Genomic DNA, 18,285 nt, shown 5'->3' on the forward strand with positions numbered 1-18,285 from the left:
GGGGGGGTCTCTGTATTGACCCTGTTTCGGGTGGTGATGAGGGTGGGGTCAGTCCCAGGGGGGGGTGTCTCTGTATTGACCCTGTTTCGGGTGGGGTCAGTCCCCAGGGGGGGGGGGTCTCTGTATTGACCCTGTTTCGGGTGGTGATGAGGGTGGGGTCAGTCCCCGGGGGGTGGGGGGTGTCTCTGTATTGACCCTGTTTCGGGTGGTGATGAGGGTGGGGTCAGTCCCGGGGGGGGGTCTCTGTATTGACCCTGTTTCGGGTGGGGTCAGTCCCCGGGGGGGGTCTCTGTATTGACCCTGTTTCGGGTGGTGATGAGGGTGGGGTCAGTCCCCAGGGGGGGGGTCTCTGTATTGACCCTGTTTCGGGTGGTGATGAGGGTGGGGTCAGTCCCCGGGGGGGGGGTCTCTGTATTGACCCTGTTTCGGGTGGTGATGAGGGTGGGGTCAGTCCCCAGGGGGGGGGTCTCTGTATTGACCCTGTTTCGGGTGGTGATGAGGGTGGGGTCAGTCCCCGGGGGGGGGTCTATGTATTGACCCTGTTTCGGGTGGTGATGAGGGTGGGGTCAGTCCCCGGGGGGGGTGTCTCTGTATTGACCCTGTTTCGGGTGACCCTCCAGGTGAATCAGTTCGGTGTCTATCGAGCTTTCGTGGATAATTACCCCGTGGCCCAAGAGATGCTGGAGAAATGTATTCACAGCAAGGAACAGTTCAAACACATCGCTGAGGTACACGCTGCACCTCTCTCCCCCCACCCCTCTCGCTCTCTCTCTCTCTCTGTCCCTCACTCTGTCCCAATCCCTGTCTCTCTCTCTCTCTCTCTGTCTCTGTCCCTCACTCTCTCCCAGTCCCTGTCCCTGTCTCTCTCTCTCTCTCTCTCTGTCTCTCTCTCTCTCTGTCCCTCTCTCTCTCTCCCAGTCCCTGTCCCTGTCTCTCTCTCTCTCTCTGTCCCTCTCTCTCTCCCAGTCCCTGTCCTGTCTCTCTTCCTCTCTCTCTCTCTCTCTCTCTCCCAGTCCCTGTCCCTGTCTCTCTCTCTCTCTCTCTCTCTCTCTCTCTCCCAGTCCCTGTCCCTGTCTCTCTCTCTCTCTCTCTCTGTCTCTGTCCCTCGCTGTCTCCCAGTCCCTGTCTCTCTCTCTCTCTCTCTCTCGCTCTGTCTCTGTCCCTCTCTCTCTCCCAGTCCCTGTCCCTGTCTCTCTCTGTCTCTGTCCCTCTCTCTCTCACAGTCCCTGTCCCTGTCTCTCTCTCTCTCTCTCTGTCTCTGTCCCTCGCTGTCTCCCAGTCCCTGTCTCTCTCTCTCTCTCTCTCTCGCTCTGTCTCTGTCCCTCTCTCTCTCCAGTCCCTGTCCCTGTCTCTCTCTGTCTCTGTCCCTCTCTCTCTCACAGTCCCTGTCCCTGTCCTCTCTCTCTCTCTCTCTCTCTGTCCCTCTCTCTCTCCCAGTCCCTGTCCCTGTCTCTCTCTCTCTCTCTCTCTCTCTGTCCCTCTCTCTCTCCCAGTCCCTGTCCCTGTCTCTCTCTCTCTCTGTCTCTGTCTCTCGCTGTCTCCCAGTCCCTGTCCCTGTCTCTCTCTCTCTCTCTGTCCCTCACTGTCTCCCAGTCCCTGTCTCTGTCCCTCTCTCTCTCTCTGTCCCTCTCTCTCTCCTCTGCCCCTCGCTCTCTCCCAGTCCCTGTCCCTGTCCCTGTCCCTGTCTCTCTCTCTCTCTCTCTCTCTCTCTCTCTCTCTCTGTCCCTGAATCTCTTTCTCTCTCTCTGTCTCTCTCTCTCTCGTTAGAATCCTTCGAAGAGTATAAAGGCAGTAGGAGTATATTTAAGAGGGAAATCAGGAGGGCAAAAAAGGGACATGAGATAGATTTGGCAAATAGAATTAAGGAGAATCCAAAGGGTTTTTACAAATATATTAAGGACAAAAGGGTAACTAGGGAGAGAATAGGGCCCCTCAAAGATCAGCAAGGCAGCCTTTGTGTGGAGCCGCAGAAAATGGGGGAAATACTAAATGAATATTTTGCATCAGTATTTACTGTGGAAAAGGACACGGAAAGATATAGACTGTAGGGAAATAGATGGTGACATCTTGCAAAGTGTCCAGATTACAGAGGAGGAAGTGCTGGATGTCTTGAAACAGTTAAAGGTGGATAAATCCCCAGGACCCGATCAGGTGTACCTGAGAACTCTATGGGAAGCTAGAGAAGTGATTGCTGGGCCCCTTGCTGAGATATTTGTATCATCGATAGTCACAGGTGAGGTGCCAGAAGACTGGAGGTTGGCAAACATGGTGCCCACTGTTTAAGAAGGGTGGTAAAGACAAGCCAGGGAACTACAGACCAGTGAGGCTGACCTCGGTGGTGGGCAAGTTGTTGGAGGAAATCTTGAGGGACAGGATGTACATGGATTGGAAAGACAAGGACTGATTAGGGATAGTCAACATGGCTTTGTGTGTGGGAAATCATGTCTCACAAACTTGATTGGGGATTTTGAAGAAGTAACAAAGAGGATCGATGAGGCAGAGCAGTAGATGTGATCTATATGGACTTCAGTAAGGCATTCGACAAGGTTCCCCATGGGAGACTGATTAGCAAGGTTAGATCTCACGGAATACAGGGAGAACTAACCATTTGGATCCAGAACTGGCTCAAAGGTCGAAGACAGAGGGTGGTGGGGGAGGGTTGTTTCTCAGACTGGAGTCCTGTGACCAGTGGAGTGTCACAAGGATCGGCGCTGGGCCCTCAACTTTTTCTCATTTATATAAATGATTTGGATGCGAGTATAAGAGGTACAGTTAGTAAGTTTACAGATGACCCCAAAATTGGAGGTGGAATGGACAGCGAAGAGGGTTACCCTCAGATTATAACAGGATCTGGGACCAGATGGGCCAATGGGCTGAGAAGGGGCAGATGGAGTTTAATTCAGATAAATGCGAGGGGCTGCATTTTGGGAAAGCAAATCTTAGTAGGACTTATCCACTTAATGGGAAGGTCCTAGGGAGTGTTGCTGAACAAAGAGACCTTGGAGTGCAGGTTCATAGCTCCTTGAAAGTGGAGTCGCAGGTAGATAGGATAGTGAAGGCAGCGTTTGGTATGCTTTCCTTATTGGTCAGAGTATTGAGTACAGGGAGTTGGGAGGGTCATGTTGTGGCTGTACAGGACATTGGTTAGGGGCCACTGTTGGAATATTGCGTGCAATTCTGGTCTCCTTCCTATCGGAAAGATGTTGGGAAACTTGAAAGGGTTCAGAAAAGATTTACAAGGATGTTGGAGGGTTTGAGCTAAAGGGAGAGGCTGTACAGGCTGGGGCTGTTTTCCCTGGAGCGTCGGAGGCTGAGGGGTGACCTTATAGAGGTTTATAAAATCATGAGGGGCATGGATAGGGTAAAGAGACAAGGTCTTTTCCCCCTGGGGTGGGGGAGTCCAGAACTAGAGGGGCATAGGTTTAGGGTGAGAGGGGAAAGATATAAAAGAGACCTAAGGGGCAACTTTTTCACCCAGAGGGTGGTACGTGTATGGAATGAGCTGCCAGAGGATGGGGTGGGGGCTGGGACAATGACAACATTTAAGAGGCATTTGGATGGGAATATGAATAGGAAGGGTTTGGGGGGGATAGGGGCAGGTGGGACGAGATTGGGTTGGGGTGTCTGGGTCAGCATGGACAGCTTGGACCGAAGGGTCTGTTTCCGCACGGTACATCGCTATGACTCTTTCTCTCTCTCTCTCTCTCTCTTTCTCTTTCTCTCTCTCTCTCTCTCTCTCTCTCTTTCTCTCTCTCTCCTCCTGTCTCTCGGCATTCCTGAAACAATCCCAGACTAATCCCTGTGCCCTTGTTCTCTCTCTCTCCCTCAGAACATGCGTCTGAAGAGCACCAAGGAGTCCAAGGGATCTCCAGTCACCAGCAGCCTGGATGGTACCATCATTCTGGGGTCATCCTGGGGAACATGGTCTGGGGGGGGACGGGGGTGGGGGGGAGAGCCTGGTCAGTACAATATCTCAGGGAGGGAACGGGGGGGTGAGGGAGGGAGAGAGGGAGGGACAGAGAGACTGTGGGGCTCCCTCAGCACTGACCCTCCCACAGTGCGGGGCTCCCTCAGCACTGACCCTCCCACAGTGCGGGGCTCCCTCAGCACTGACCCTCCCACAGTGCGGGGCTCCCTCAGCGCTGGACCCTCCCACAGTGCGGGGCTCCCTCAGCACTGAGCCTCCCACAGTGCGGGGGCTCCCTCAGCACTGACCCTCCACAGTGTGGGGCTCCCTCGGCACTGACCCTCCCACAGTGCGGGGCTCCCTCGGCACTGACCCTCCCACAGTGTGGGGCTCCCTCGGCACTGTCCCTCCCACAGTGTGGGGCTCCCTCAGCACTGTCCCTCCCACAGTGTGGGGCTCCCTCAGCACTGACCCTCCCATGGTGCGGGGCTCCCTCAGCACTGACCCTCCCTCAGTGTGGGGCTCCCTCAGCACTGACCCTCCCACAGTGTGGGGCTCCCTCAGCACTGACCCTCCCACAGTGTGGGGCTCCCTCGGCACTGACCCTCCCACAGTGCGGGGCTCCCTCAGCACTGACCCTCCCACAGTGTGGGGCTCCCTCAACACTGACCCTCCCACAGTGCGGGACTCCCTCAGCCCTGACCCTCCCACAGTGCGGGGCTCCCTCAGCACTGACCCTCCCACAGTGCGGGGCTCCCTCAGCACTGACCCTCCCACAGTGCGGGGCCTCCTCAGCACTGACCCTCCCACAGTGCGGGGCTCCCTCAGCACTGACCCTCCCACAGTGCGGGGCTCCCTCAGCACTGACCCTCCCACAGTGCGGGGCTCCCTCAGCACTGACCCTCCCACAGTGCGGGGGCTCCCTCAGCACTGACCCTCCCACAGTGCGGAGCTCCCTCAGCACTGACCCTCCCACAGTGCGGGGCTCCCTCAGCACTGACCCTCCCACAGTGTGGGGCTCCCTCGGCACTGACCCTCCCACAGTGCGGGGCGGCTCCCTCGGCGCTGACCCTCCCACAGTGCGGGGCTCCCTCGGCGCTGACCCTCCCACAGTGCGGGGCTCCCTCGGCGCTGACCCTCCCACAGTGCGGGGCTCCCTCGGCGCTGACCCTCCCACAGTGCGGGGCTCCCTCAGCACTGACCCTCCCACAGTGTGGGGCTCCCTCAGCCCTGACCCTCCCACAGTGCAGGGCTCCCTCAGCACTGACCCTCCCACAGTGTGGGGCTCCCTCAGCCCTGACCCTCCCACAGTGTGGGGCTTCCTCAGCACTGACCCTCCCACAGTGCGGGGCTCCCTCGGCACTGACCCTCCCACAGTGTGGGGCTCCCTCAGCACTGACCCTCCCACAGTGCGGGGCTCCCTCAGCACTGACCCTCCCCCAGTGCGGGGCTCCCTCAGCACTGACCCTCCCACAGTGTGGGGCTCCCTCGGCACTGACCCTCCCACAGTGCGGGGCTCCCTCAGCACTGGACATCCCACAGTGTGGGGCTCCCTCAGCACTGACCCTCCCACAGTGCGGGCTCCCTCGGCACTGACCCTCCCACAGTGTGGGGCTCCCTCAGCACTGACCCTCCCACAGTGCGGGGCTCCCTCGGCGCTGACCCTCCCACAGTGCGGGGCTCCCTCGGCGCTGACCCTCCCACAGTGCGGGGCTCCCTCGGCGCTGACCCTCCCACAGTGCGGGGCTCCCTCGGCGCTGACCCTCCCACAGTGCGGGGCTCCCTCGGCGCTGACCCTCCCACAGTGCGGGGCTCCCTCGGCGCTGACCCTCCCACAGTGTGGGGATCCCTCAGCGCTGACCCTCCTACAGTGCGGGGCTCCCCTCAGCACTGACCCTCCCACAGTGCGGGGCTCCCTCAGCACTGACCCTCCCACAGTGCGGGGCTCCCTCAGCACTGACCCTCCACAGTGCGGGGCTCCCTCGGCGCTGACCCTCCCACAGTGCGGGGCTCCCTCGGCACTGACCCTCCCACAGTGCGGGGCTCCCTCAGCACTGACCCTCCCACAGTGCGGGGCTCCCTCAGCACTGACCCTCCCACAGTGCGGGGCTCCCTCAGCGCTGACCCTCCCACAGGTGCGGAGCTCCCTCGGTGCTGACCCTCCCTCAGCGCTGACCCTCCCACAGTGCGGGGCTCCCTCAGCACTGACCCTCCCACAGTGCGGGGCTCCCTCAGCACTGACCCTCCCACAGTGCGGGGCTCCCTCAGCACTGACCCTCCCACAGTGCGGGGCTCCCTCGGTGCTGACCCTCCCACAGTGCGGGGCTCCCTCAGCACTGACCCTCCCACAGTGTGGGGCTCCCTCAGCACTGACCCTCCCACAGTGTGGGGCTCCCTCAGTACTGACCCTCCCTCAGTGCGGTGCTCCCTCAGCGCTGACCCTCCCTCAAGTGCGGGGCTCCCTCAGTACTGACCCTCCCTCAGTGCGGTGCTCCCTCAGCGCTGACCCTCCCTCAGTGCGGGGCTCCCTCAGTACTGACCCTCCCTCAGTGCGGTGCTCCCTCAGCGCTGACCCTCCCTCAGTGCGGGCTCCCTCAGTACTGACCCTCCCTCAGTACTGACCCTCAGCTATGACATTGATGAGAGGGAGTGAGGTGGATTTGCAGCACAGATTATCCCTGGAAATGGAATAACTACCCTTACCTCAATTTCTCCAACAGTCCTCCTGCACAAACCAGTAAACCATGTGACTCGGGTCACGCTACTCATGCGGGTAACTGACATCCAATTATGGGTCTGTCGGGAGGGTGTAGGGCGGGAGGGAACAGGGAAGGGGTTTGGGGTCCATCGGGATGGTGTAGAGGGGGAGGGAACGGGGAAGGGGTTTGGGGTCCATGGGGGACGGTGTAGAGCGGGAGGGAATGGGGAAGGGGTTTGGGGTCCATGGGGATGGTGTAGAGCGGGAGGGAACGGGGAAGGGGTTTGGGGTCTATTGGGATGGTGTAGAGGGGGAGGGAACGGGGAAGGGGTTTTGGGGTCCATGGGGGACGGTGTAGAGCGGGAGGGAATGGGGAAGGGGTTTGGGGTCCGTGGGGGGACGGTGTAGAGTGGGAGGGAACGGGGAAGGGGTTTGGGGTCCGTGGGGGGACGGTGTAGAGTGGGAGGGAACGGGGAAGGGGTTTGGGGTCCATGGGGGACGGTGTAGAGCGGGAGGGAATGGGAAGGGGTTTGGGGTCCATCGGGGACGGTGTAGAGCGGGAGGGAACGGGGAAGGGGTTTGGGGGTCCGTGGGGGGACGGTGTAGAGTGGGGAGGGAACGGTGGAAGGGGTTTGGGGTCCATGGGGGATGGTGTAGAGCGGGAGGGAACGGGGAAGGGGTTTTGGGGTCCATGGGGGACGGTGTAGAGTGGGAGGGAATGGGGAAGGGTTTGGGGTCCATGGGGATGGTGTAGAGCAGGAGGGAAGGGGGAAGGGGTTTGGGGTCCATCGGGACGGTGTAGAGCGGGAGGGAACGGGGAAGGGGTTTGGGGTCCATGGGGATGGTGTAGAGGGGGAGGGAACGGGGAAGGGGTTTGGGGTCCATGGGGGACGGTGTAGAGTGGGAGGGAATGGGGAAGGGGTTTGGGGTCCATGGGGGACGGTGTAGAGCGGGAGGGAATGGGGAAGGGGTTTGGGGTCCATGGGGGACGGTGTAGAGCGGGAGGGAACGGGGAAGGGGTTTGGGGTCCATCGGGAGGGAACGGGGAAGGGGATTGGGGTCCATGGGGGATGGTGTAGAGTAGGAGGGAACGGGGAAGGGGTTTGGGGTCCATCGGGAGGGAACGGGGAAGGAGTTTGGGGTCCATGGGGAACGGTGTAGAGCGGGAGGGAATGGGGAAGGGGTTTGGGGTCCATGGGAACGGTGTAGAGCAGGAGGGAACGGGGAAGGGGTTTGGGGTCCATGGGGAACGGTGTAGAGCAGGAGGGAACGGGGAACGGGTTTGGGGGTCCATGGGGACGGGTGTAGAGCAGAAGGGAACGGGGAAGGGGTCTGGGGTCCATAGGGACGGTGTAGAGCAGGAGGGAACGGGGATGGCGTTTGGGGTCCATGGGGAACGGTGTAGAGGGGGAGGGAACGGGGAAGTGGTTTGGGGTCCATGGGGACGGTGTAGAGCGGGAGGGAACGGGGGAAGGGGTTTGGGGTCCATGGGGACGGTGTAGAGCGGGAGGGAACGGGGAAGGGGTTTGGGGTCCATGGGGACGGTGTAGAGCGGGAGGGAATGGGGAAGGGGTTTGGGGTCCATGGGGGACGGTGTAGAGCGGGAGGGAACGGGGAAGGGGTTTGGGGTCCATGGGGGATGGTGTAGAGCAGGAGGGAACGGGGAAGGGGGTTTGGGGGTCCATGGGGACGGTGTAGAGAGGGAGGGAATGGGGAAGGTGTTTGGGGTCCATGGGGGACGGTGTAGAGCGGGAGGGAACGGGGAAGGGGTTTGGGGTCCATGGGGACGGTTGTAGAGCGGGAGGGAACGGGAAGGGGTTTTGGGTCCATCGGGATGGTGTAGAGCAGGAGGGAACGGGGAAGGGGTTTGGGGTCCATGGGGACGGTGTAGAGCGGGAGGGAACGGGGAAGGGGTTTGGGGTCCATGGGGGGACGGTGTAGAGCGGGAGGGAACGGGGAAGGGGTTTGGGGTCCATCGGGGACGGTGTAGAGCGGGAGGGAACGGGGAAGGGGTTTGGGGTCCATGGGGACGGTGTAGAGCGGGAGGGAACGGGGAAGGGGTTTGGGGTCCGTGGGGGGACGGTGTAGAGCGGGAGGGAACGGGGAAGGGGTTTGGGGTCCATGGGGGACGGTTGTAGAGTGGGAGGGAACGGGGAAGGGGTTGGGGTCCATGGGGACGGTGTAGAGTGGGAGGGAACGGGGAAGGGGTTTGGGGTCCATGGGGACGGTGTAGAGTGGGAGGGGAACGGGGAAGGGGTTTGGGGTCCATGGGCACGGTGTAGAGTGGGAGGGAACGGGGAAGGGGTTTGGGGTCCATGGGGACGGTGTAGAGTGGGAGGGAACGGGGAAGGGGTTTGGGGTCCATGGGGATGGTGTAGAGGGGGAGGAACGGGGAAGGGGTTTGGGGTCCATGGGGACGGTGTAGAGCAAGATGGAACGGGAAGGGGTTTGGGGGTCCATGGGGACGGTGTAGAGGGGGAGGGAACGGGGAAGGGGTTTGGGGTCCATGGGGACGGTGTTAGAGTGGGAGGGAACGGGGAAGGGGTTTGGGGTCCATTGGGATGGTGTAGAGGGGGAGGGAACGGGGAAGGGGTTTGGGGTCCATGGGGGACGGTTGTAGAGTGGGAGGGAATGGGGAAGGGGTTTGGGGTCCATGGGGACGGTGTAGAGCAGGAGGGAAGGGGGAAGGGGTTTGGGGTCCATCGGGACGGTGTAGAGTGGGAGGGAACGGGGAAGGGGTTTGGGGTCCATGGGGTCAGTGTAGAGCGGGAGGGAACGGGGAAGGGGTTTGGGGTCCATGGGGACGGTGTAGAGTGGGAGGGAACGGGGAAGGGGGTTTGGGGTCCATGGGGATGGTGTAGAGGGGGAGGGAACGGGGAAGGGGTTTAGGGTCCATGGGGACGGTGTAGAGCAAGAGGGAACGGGGAAGGGGTTTGGGGTCCATGGGGACGGTGTAGAGGGGGGAGGGAACGGGGAAGGGGTTTGGGGTCCATGGGGACGGTGTAGAATGGGAGGGAACGGGGAAGGGGTTTGGGGTCCATGGGGATGGTGTGGAGGGGGAGGGAACGGGGAAGGGGTTTAGGGTCCATGGGGACGGTGTAGAGCAAGAGGGAACGGGGAAGGGGTTTGGGGTCCATGGGGACGGTGTAGAGGGGGAGGGAACGGGGAAGGGGTTTGGGGTCCATGGGGACGGTGTTTAGAGTGGGAGGGAACGGGGAAGGGGTTTGGGGTCCATGGGGATGGTGTAGAGGGGGAGGGAACGGGGAAGGGGTTTGGGGTCCATGGGGGACGGTGTAGAGCGGGAGGGAATGGGGAAGGGGTTTGGGGTCCATGGGACGGTGTTAGAGTGGGAGGAACGGGGAAGGGGTTTGGGGTCCATGGGGATGGTGTAGAGGGGGAGGGAACGGGGAAGGGGTTTGGGGTCCATGGGGGACGGTGTAGAGTGGGAGGGAATGGGGAAGGGGTTTGGGGTCCATGGGGACGGTGTAGAGCAGGAGGGAAGGGGGAAGGGGTTTGGGGTCCATCGGGACGGTGTAGAGTGGGAGGGAACGGGGAATGGGTTTGGGATCCATGGGGTCAGTGTAGAGCGGGAGGGAACGGGGAAGGGGTTTGGGGTCCATGGGGACGGTGTAGAGTGGGAGGGAACGGGGAAGGGGTTTGGGGTCCATGGGCACGGTGTAGAGTGGGAGGGAACGGGGAAGGGGTTTGGGGTCCATGGGGACGGTGTAGAGTGGGAGGGAACGGGGAAGGGGTTTGGGGTCCATGGGGATGGTGTAGAGGGGGAGGGAACGGGGAAGGGGTTTGGGGTCCATGGCGACGGTGTTAGAGTGGGAGGGAACGGGGAAGGGGTTTGGGGTCCATGGGGATGGTGTAGAGGGGGAGGGAACGGGGAAGGGGTTTGGGGTCCATGGGGGACGGTGTAGAGTGGGAGGGAATGGGGAAGGGGTTTGGGGTCCATGGGGACGGTGTAGAGCAGGAGGGAAGGGGGAAGGGGTTTGGGGTCCATCGGGACGGTGTAGAGTGGGAGGGAACGGGGAAGGGGTTTGGGGTCCATGGGGATGGTGTAGAGGGTGAGGGAACGGGGAAGGGGTTTGGGGTCCATCGGGGACGGTGTAGAGCGGGAGGGAACGGGGAAGGGGTTTGGGGTCCATGGGGGACGGTGTAGAGTGGGAGGGAATGGGGAAGGGGTTTGGGGTCCATGGGGGACGGTGTAGAGTGGGAGGGAATGGGGAAGGGGTTTGGGGTCCATGGGGGACGGTGTAGAGTGGGAGGGAACGGGGAAGGGGTTTGGGGTCCATGGGGGGACGGTGTAGAGCAGGAGGGAACCGGGAAGGGTTTTGGGGTCCATTGGGGACGGTGTAGAGCGGGAGGGAACGGGGAAGCGGTTTGGGGTCCATGGGGACGGTGTAGAGCGGGAGGGAACGGGGAAGGGGTTTGGGGTCCATGGGGACGGTGTAGTGCAGGAGGGAATGGGGAAGGGGTTTGGGGTCCATGGGGGACGGTGTAGAGCGGGAGCGAATGGGGAAGGGGTTTGGGGTCCATGGGGGACGGTGTAGAGCGGGAGGGAACGGGGAAGGGGTTTGGGGTCCATGGGGACGGTGTAGAGCAGGAGCGAACGGGGAAGGGGTTTGGGGTCCATGGGGACGGTGTAGAGCGGGAGGGAACGGGGAAGCGGTTTGGGGTCCATGGGGGACGGTGTAGAGCGGGAGGGAATGGGGAAGGGATTTGGGGTCCATGGGGGACAGTGTAGAGCGGGAGGGAATGGGGAAGGGATTTGGGGTCCATGGGGGACGGTGTTGTGCGGGAGGGAACAGGGAAGGGGTTTGGGGTCCATGGGGACGGTGTAGAGTAGGAGGGAACGGGGAAAGTGGTTTGGGGTCCATGGGGACGGTGTAGAGCAGGAGGGAACGGGGAAGGGGTTTGGGGTCCATGGGGACGGTGTAGAGCGGGAGGGAACGGGGAAGGGGTTTGGGGTCCATGGGGACGGTGTAGAGCGGGAGGGAACGGGGAAGGGGTTTGGGGTCCATGGGGGACGGTGTAGAGCGGGAGGGAACGGGGAAGGGGTTTGAGGTCCATCGGGAGGGAACGGGGAAGGGGATTGGGGTCCATGGGGGATGGTGTAGAGTAGGAGGGAACGGGGAAGGGGTTTGGGGTCCATCGGGAGGGAAAGGGGAAGGGGTTTGGGGTCCATGGGGAACGGTGTAGAGCGGGAGGGAATGGGGAAGGGGTTTGGGGTCCATGGGGAACGGTGTAGAGCAGAAGGGAATGGGGAAGGGGTTTGGGGTCCATGGGGACGGTGTAGAGCAGGAGGGAACGGGGAAGGGGTTTGGGGTCCATGGGGACGGTGTAGAGTGGGAGGGAACGGGGAAGGTGTTTGGGGTCCATGGGGGGACGGTGTAGAGCGGGAGGGAACGGGGAAGGGGACTGGGGTCCATGGGGACGGTGTAGAGCAGGAGGGAACGGGGATGGGGTTTGGGGTCCATCGGGACGGTGTAGAGCGGGAGGGAACGGGGAAGGGGTTTGGGGTCCATGGGGGGACGGTGTAGAGGGGGAGGGAACAGGGAAGGGGTTTGGGGTCCATGGGGGGACGGTGTAGATCAGGAGGGAACAGGGAAGGGGTTTGGGGTCCATGGGTGGACGGTGTAGATCAGGAGGGAACAGGGAAGGGGTTTGGGGTCCATCGGGACGGTGTAGATCAGGAGGGAACAGGGAAGGGGTTTGGGGTCCATGGGGGACGGTGTAGAGGGGGAGGGACAGGGAAGGGGTTTGGGGTCCATGGGGGGACGGTGTAGAGCGGGAGGGAACGGGGAAGGGGTTTGGGGTCCATCGGGGACGGTGTAGAGCGGGAGGGAACGGGGAAGGGGTTTGGGGTCCATGGGGACGGTGTAGAGCGGGAGGGAACGGGGAAGGGGTTTGGGGTCCGTGGGGGGACGGTGTAGAGCGGGAGGGAACGGGGAAGGGGTTTGGGGTCCATGGGGGACGGTGTAGAGTGGGAGGGAACGGGGAAGGGGTTTGGGGTCCATGGGGACGGTGTAGAGTGGGAGGGAACGGGGAAGGGGTTTGGGGTCCATGGGGACGGTGTAGAGTGGGAGGGAACGGGGAAGGGGTTTGGGGTCCATGGGCACGGTGTAGAGTGGGAGGGAACGGGGAAGGGGTTTGGGGTCCATGGGGACGGTGTAGAGTGGGAGGGAACGGGGAAGGGGTTTGGGGTCCATGGGGATGGTGTAGAGGGGGAGGGAACGGGGAAGGGGTTTGGGGTCCATGGGGACGGTGTAGAGCAAGAGGGAACGGGGAAGGGGTTTGGGGTCCATGGGGACGGTGTAGAGGGGGAGGGAACGGGGAAGGGGTTTGGGGTCCATGGGGACGGTGTTAGAGTGGGAGGGAACGGGGAAGGGGTTTGGGGTCCATTGGGATGGTGTAGAGGGGGAGGGAACGGGGAAGGGGTTTGGGGTCCATGGGGGACGGTGTAGAGTGGGAGGGAATGGGGAAGGGGTTTGGGGTCCATGGGGACGGTGTAGAGCAGGAGGGAAGGGGGAAGGGGTTTGGGGTCCATCGGGACGGTGTAGAGTGGGAGGGAACGGGGAAGGGGTTTGGGGTCCATGGGGTCAGTGTAGAGCGGGAGGGAACGGGGAAGGGGTTTGGGGTCCATGGGGACGGTGTAGAGTGGGAGGGAACGGGGAAGGGGTTTGGGGTCCATGGGGATGGTGTAGAGGGGGAGGGAACGGGGAAGGGGTTTAGGGTCCATGGGGACGGTGTAGAGCAAGAGGGAACGGGGAAGGGGTTTGGGGTCCATGGGGACGGTGTAGAGGGGGAGGGAACGGGGAAGGGGTTTGGGGTCCATGGGGACGGTGTAGAATGGGAGGGAACGGGGAAGGGGTTTGGGGTCCATGGGGATGGTGTGGAGGGGGAGGGAACGGGGAAGGGGTTTAGGGTCCATGGGGACGGTGTAGAGCAAGAGGGAACGGGGAAGGGGTTTGGGGTCCATGGGGACGGTGTAGAGGGGGAGGGAACGGGGAAGGGGTTTGGGGTCCATGGGGACGGTGTTAGAGTGGGAGGGAACGGGGAAGGGGTTTGGGGTCCATGGGGATGGTGTAGAGGGGGAGGGAACGGGGAAGGGGTTTGGGGTCCATGGGGGACGGTGTAGAGCGGGAGGGAATGGGGAAGGGGTTTGGGGTCCATGGGGACGGTGTTAGAGTGGGAGGGAACGGGGAAGGGGTTTGGGGTCCATGGGGATGGTGTAGAGGGGGAGGGAACGGGGAAGGGGTTTGGGGTCCATGGGGGACGGTGTAGAGTGGGAGGGAATGGGGAAGGGGTTTGGGGTCCATGGGGACGGTGTAGAGCAGGAGGGAAGGGGGAAGGGGTTTGGGGTCCATCGGGACGGTGTAGAGTGGGAGGGAACGGGGAATGGGTTTGGGATCCATGGGGTCAGTGTAGAGCGGGAGGGAACGGGGAAGGGGTTTGGGGTCCATGGGGACGGTGTAGAGTGGGAGGGAACGGGGAAGGGGTTTGGGGTCCATGGGCACGGTGTAGAGTGGGAGGGAACGGGGAAGGGGTTTGGGGTCCATGGGGACGGTGTAGAGTGGGAGGGAACGGGGAAGGGGTTTGGGGTCCATGGGGATGGTGTAGAGGGGGAGGGAACGGGGAAGGGGTTTGGGGTCCATGGCGACGGTGTTAGAGTGGGAGGGAACGGGGAAGGGGTTTGGGGTCCATGGGGATGGTGTAGAGGGGGAGGGAACGGGGAAGGGGTTTGGGGTCCATGGGGGACGGTGTAGAGTGGGAGGAATGGGGAAGGGGTTTGGGGTCCATGGGGACGGTGTAGAGCAGGAGGGAAGGGGGAAGGGGTTTGGGGTCCATCGGGACGGTGTAGAGTGGGAGGGAACGGGGAAGGGGTTTGGGGTCCATGGGGATGGTGTAGAGGGTGAGGGAACGGGGAAGGGGTTTGGGGTCCATCGGGGACGGTGTAGAGCGGGAGGGAACGGGGAAGGGGTTTGGGGTCCATGGGGGACGGTGTAGAGTGGGAGGGAATGGGGAAGGGGTTTGGGGTCCATGGGGGACGGTGTAGAGTGGGAGGGAATGGGGAAGGGGTTTGGGGTCCATGGGGGACGGTGTAGAGTGGGAGGGAACGGGGAAGGGGTTTGGGGTCCATGGGGGGACGGTGTAGAGCAGGAGGGAACCGGGAAGGGTTTTGGGGTCCATTGGGGACGGTGTAGAGCGGGAGGGAACGGGGAAGCGGTTTGGGGTCCATGGGGACGGTGTAGAGCGGGAGGGAACGGGGAAGGGGTTTGGGGTCCATGGGGACGGTGTAGTGCAGGAGGGAATGGGGAAGGGGTTTGGGGTCCATGGGGGACGGTGTAGAGCGGGAGCGAATGGGGAAGGGGTTTGGGGTCCATGGGGGACGGTGTAGAGCGGGAGGGAACGGGGAAGGGGTTTGGGGTCCATGGGGACGGTGTAGAGCAGGAGCGAACGGGGAAGGGGTTTGGGGTCCATGGGGACGGTGTAGAGCGGGAGGGAACGGGGAAGCGGTTTGGGGTCCATGGGGGACGGTGTAGAGCGGGAGGGAATGGGGAAGGGATTTGGGGTCCATGGGGGACAGTGTAGAGCGGGAGGGAATGGGGAAGGGATTTGGGGTCCATGGGGGACGGTGTTGTGCGGGAGGGAACAGGGAAGGGGTTTGGGGTCCATGGGGACGGTGTAGAGTAGGAGGGAACGGGGAAAGTGGTTTGGGGTCCATGGGGACGGTGTAGAGCAGGAGGGAACGGGGAAGGGGTTTGGGGTCCATGGGGACGGTGTAGAGCGGGAGGGAACGGGGAAGGGGTTTGGGGTCCATGGGGACGGTGTAGAGCGGGAGGGAACGGGGAAGGGGTTTGGGGTCCATGGGGGACGGTGTAGAGCGGGAGGGAACGGGGAAGGGGTTTGAGGTCCATCGGGAGGGAACGGGGAAGGGGATTGGGGTCCATGGGGGATGGTGTAGAGTAGGAGGGAACGGGGAAGGGGTTTGGGGTCCATCGGGAGGGAAAGGGGAAGGGGTTTGGGGTCCATGGGGAACGGTGTAGAGCGGGAGGGAATGGGGAAGGGGTTTGGGGTCCATGGGGAACGGTGTAGAGCAGAAGGGAATGGGGAAGGGGTTTGGGGTCCATGGGGACGGTGTAGAGCAGGAGGGAACGGGGAAGGGGTTTGGGGTCCATGGGGACGGTGTAGAGTGGGAGGGAACGGGGAAGGTGTTTGGGGTCCATGGGGGGACGGTGTAGAGCGGGAGGGAACGGGGAAGGGGACTGGGGTCCATGGGGACGGTGTAGAGCAGGAGGGAATGGGGATGGGGTTTGGGGTCCATCGGGACGGTGTAGATCAGGAGGGAACGGGGAAGGGGTTTGGGGTCCATGGGTGGACGGTGTAGATCAGGAGGGAACAGGGAAGGGGTTTGGGGTCCATCGGGACGGTGTAGATCAGGAGGGAACAGGGAAGGGGTTTGGGGTCCATGGGGGACGGTGTAGAGGGGGAGGGAACAGGGAAGGGGTTTGGGGTCCATGGGGGGACGGTGTAGAGCAGGAGGGAAAGGGGAAGGGGTTTGGGGTCCATGGGGGACGGTGTAGAGTGGGAGGGAACGGGGAAGGGGTTTGGGGTCCATCGGGGACGGTGTAGAGCAGGAGGGAACGGGGAAGTGGTTTGGGGTCCATCGGGGACGGTGTAGAGTGGGAGGGAACGGGGAAGGGGTTTGGGGTCCATGGGGACGGTGTAGAGCGGGAGGGAACGGGGAAGGGGTTTGGGGTCCATGGGGACGGTGTAGAGCGGGAGGGAACGGGGAAGGGGTTTGGGGTCCATGGGGACGGTGTAGAGCAGGAGGGAACGGGGAAGGGGTTTGGGGTCCATGGGGACGGAGTAGAGCAGGAGGGAACGGGGAAGGGGTTTGGGGTCCATGGGGGACGGTGTAGAGGGGGAGGGAACGGGGAAGGGATTTGGGGCCCATGGGGACGGTGTAGAGCAGGAGGGAACGGGGAAGGGGTTTGGGGTCCATGGGGATGGTGTAGAGGGTGAGGGAACGGGGAAGGGGTTTGGGGTCCATGGGGGACGGTGTAGAGCGGGAGGGAACGGGGAAGGGGTTTGGGGTCCATGGGGACGGTGTAGAGCGGGAGGGAACGGGGAAGGGGTTTGGGGTCCATGGGGGACGGTGTAGAGTGGGAGGGAACGGGGAAGATGTTTGGGGTCCATGGGGGATGGTGTAGAGCGGGAGGGAACGGGGAAGGGGTTTGGGGTCCATCGGGGACGGTGTAGAGCGGGAGGGAACGGGGAAGGGGTTTGGGGTCCATCGGGGACGGTGTAGAGCAGGAGGGAACGGGGAAGGGGTTTGGGGTCCATCGGGGACGGTGTAGAGCGGGAGGGAACGGGGAAGGGGTTTGGGGTCCATGGGGACGGTGTAGAGCGGGAGGGAATGGGGAAGGGGTTTGGGGTTCATCGGGACGGTGTAGAGCGGGAGGGAACGGGGAAGGGGTTTGGGGTCCATGGGGACGGTGTAGAGCGGGAGGGAACGGGGAAGGGGTTTGGGGTCCATGGGGGACGGTGTAGAGCAGGAGGGAACGGGGAAGGGGTTTGGGGTCCATCGGGGACGGTGTAGAGCAGGAGGGAACGGGGAAGGGGTTTGGGGTCCATCGGGGACGGTGTAGAGCGGGAGGGAACGGGGAAGGGGTTTGGGGTCCATGGGGACGGTGTAGAGCGGGAGGGAATGGGGAAGGGGTTTGGGGTTCATCGGGACGGTGTAGAGCGGGAGGGAACGGGGAAGGGGTTTGGGGTCCATGGGGACGGTGTAGAGCGGGAGGGAACGGGGAAGGGGTTTGGGGTCCATGGGGTCAGTGTAGAGCAGGAGGGAAGGGGGAAGGGGTTTGGGGTCCATCGGGACGGTGTAGAGTGGGAGGGAACGGGGAAGGGGTTTGGGGTCCATGGGGTCAGTGTAGAGCGGGAGGGAACGGGGAAGGGGTTTGGGGTCCATGGGGACGGTGTAGAGTGGGAGGGAACGGGGAAGGGGTTTGGGGTCCATGGGCAAGGTGTAGAGTGGGAGGGAACGGGGAAGGGGTTTGGGGTCCATGGGGACGGTGTAGAATGGGAGGGAACGGGGAAGGGGTTTGGGGTCCATGGGGATGGTGTAGAGGGGGAGGGAACGGGGAAGGGGTTTAGGGTCCATGGGGACGGTGTAGAGCAAGAGGGAACGGGGAAGGGGTTTGGGGTCCATGGGGACGGTGTAGAGGGGGAGGGAACGGGGAAGGGGTTTGGGGTCCATGGGGACGGTGTTAGAGTGGGAGGGAACGGGGAAGGGGTTTGGGGTCCATGGGGATGGTGTAGAGGGGGAGGGAACGGGGAAGGGGTTTGGGGTCCATGGGGGACGGTGTAGAGCGGGAGGGAATGGGGAAGGGGTTTGGGGTCCATGGGGACGGTGTTAGAGTGGGAGGGAACGTGGAAGGGGTTTGGGGTCCATGGGGATGGTGTAGAGGGGGAGGGAACGGGGAAGGGGTTTGGGGTCCATGGGGGACGGTGTAGAGTGGGAGGGAATGGGGAAGGGGTTTGGGGTCCATGGGGACGGTGTAGAGCAGGAGGGAAGGGGGAAGGGGTTTGGGGTCCATCGGGACGGTGTAGAGTGGGAGGGAACGGGGAAGGGGTTTGGGATCCATGGGGTCAGTGTAGAGCGGGAGGG

General features: G+C 62.5%; 1 protein-coding gene across 1 annotated transcript in view; it reads left to right on the forward strand.

Moving 5' to 3' along the window:
* The first annotated feature begins 619 nt into the window (after positions 1 to 619).
* Positions 620 to 18,285, forward strand: part of LOC140475342 (active breakpoint cluster region-related protein-like) — a 28,537-nt gene continuing 10,871 nt past the window's right edge. The window contains exons 1-3 of the mRNA XM_072567769.1: positions 620 to 728; positions 3,830 to 3,890; positions 6,628 to 6,680. Of these exons, the coding sequence (XP_072423870.1) occupies positions 678 to 728; positions 3,830 to 3,890; positions 6,628 to 6,680 (165 nt within the window). The 5' untranslated portion in view covers positions 620 to 677. The remainder of the gene's footprint in view (positions 729 to 3,829; positions 3,891 to 6,627; positions 6,681 to 18,285) is intronic.

Source organism: Chiloscyllium punctatum, unplaced genomic scaffold (genome assembly GCF_047496795.1).
Source record: "Chiloscyllium punctatum isolate Juve2018m unplaced genomic scaffold, sChiPun1.3 scaffold_1555, whole genome shotgun sequence".
Lineage (NCBI taxonomy): Eukaryota > Metazoa > Chordata > Chondrichthyes > Orectolobiformes > Hemiscylliidae > Chiloscyllium > Chiloscyllium punctatum.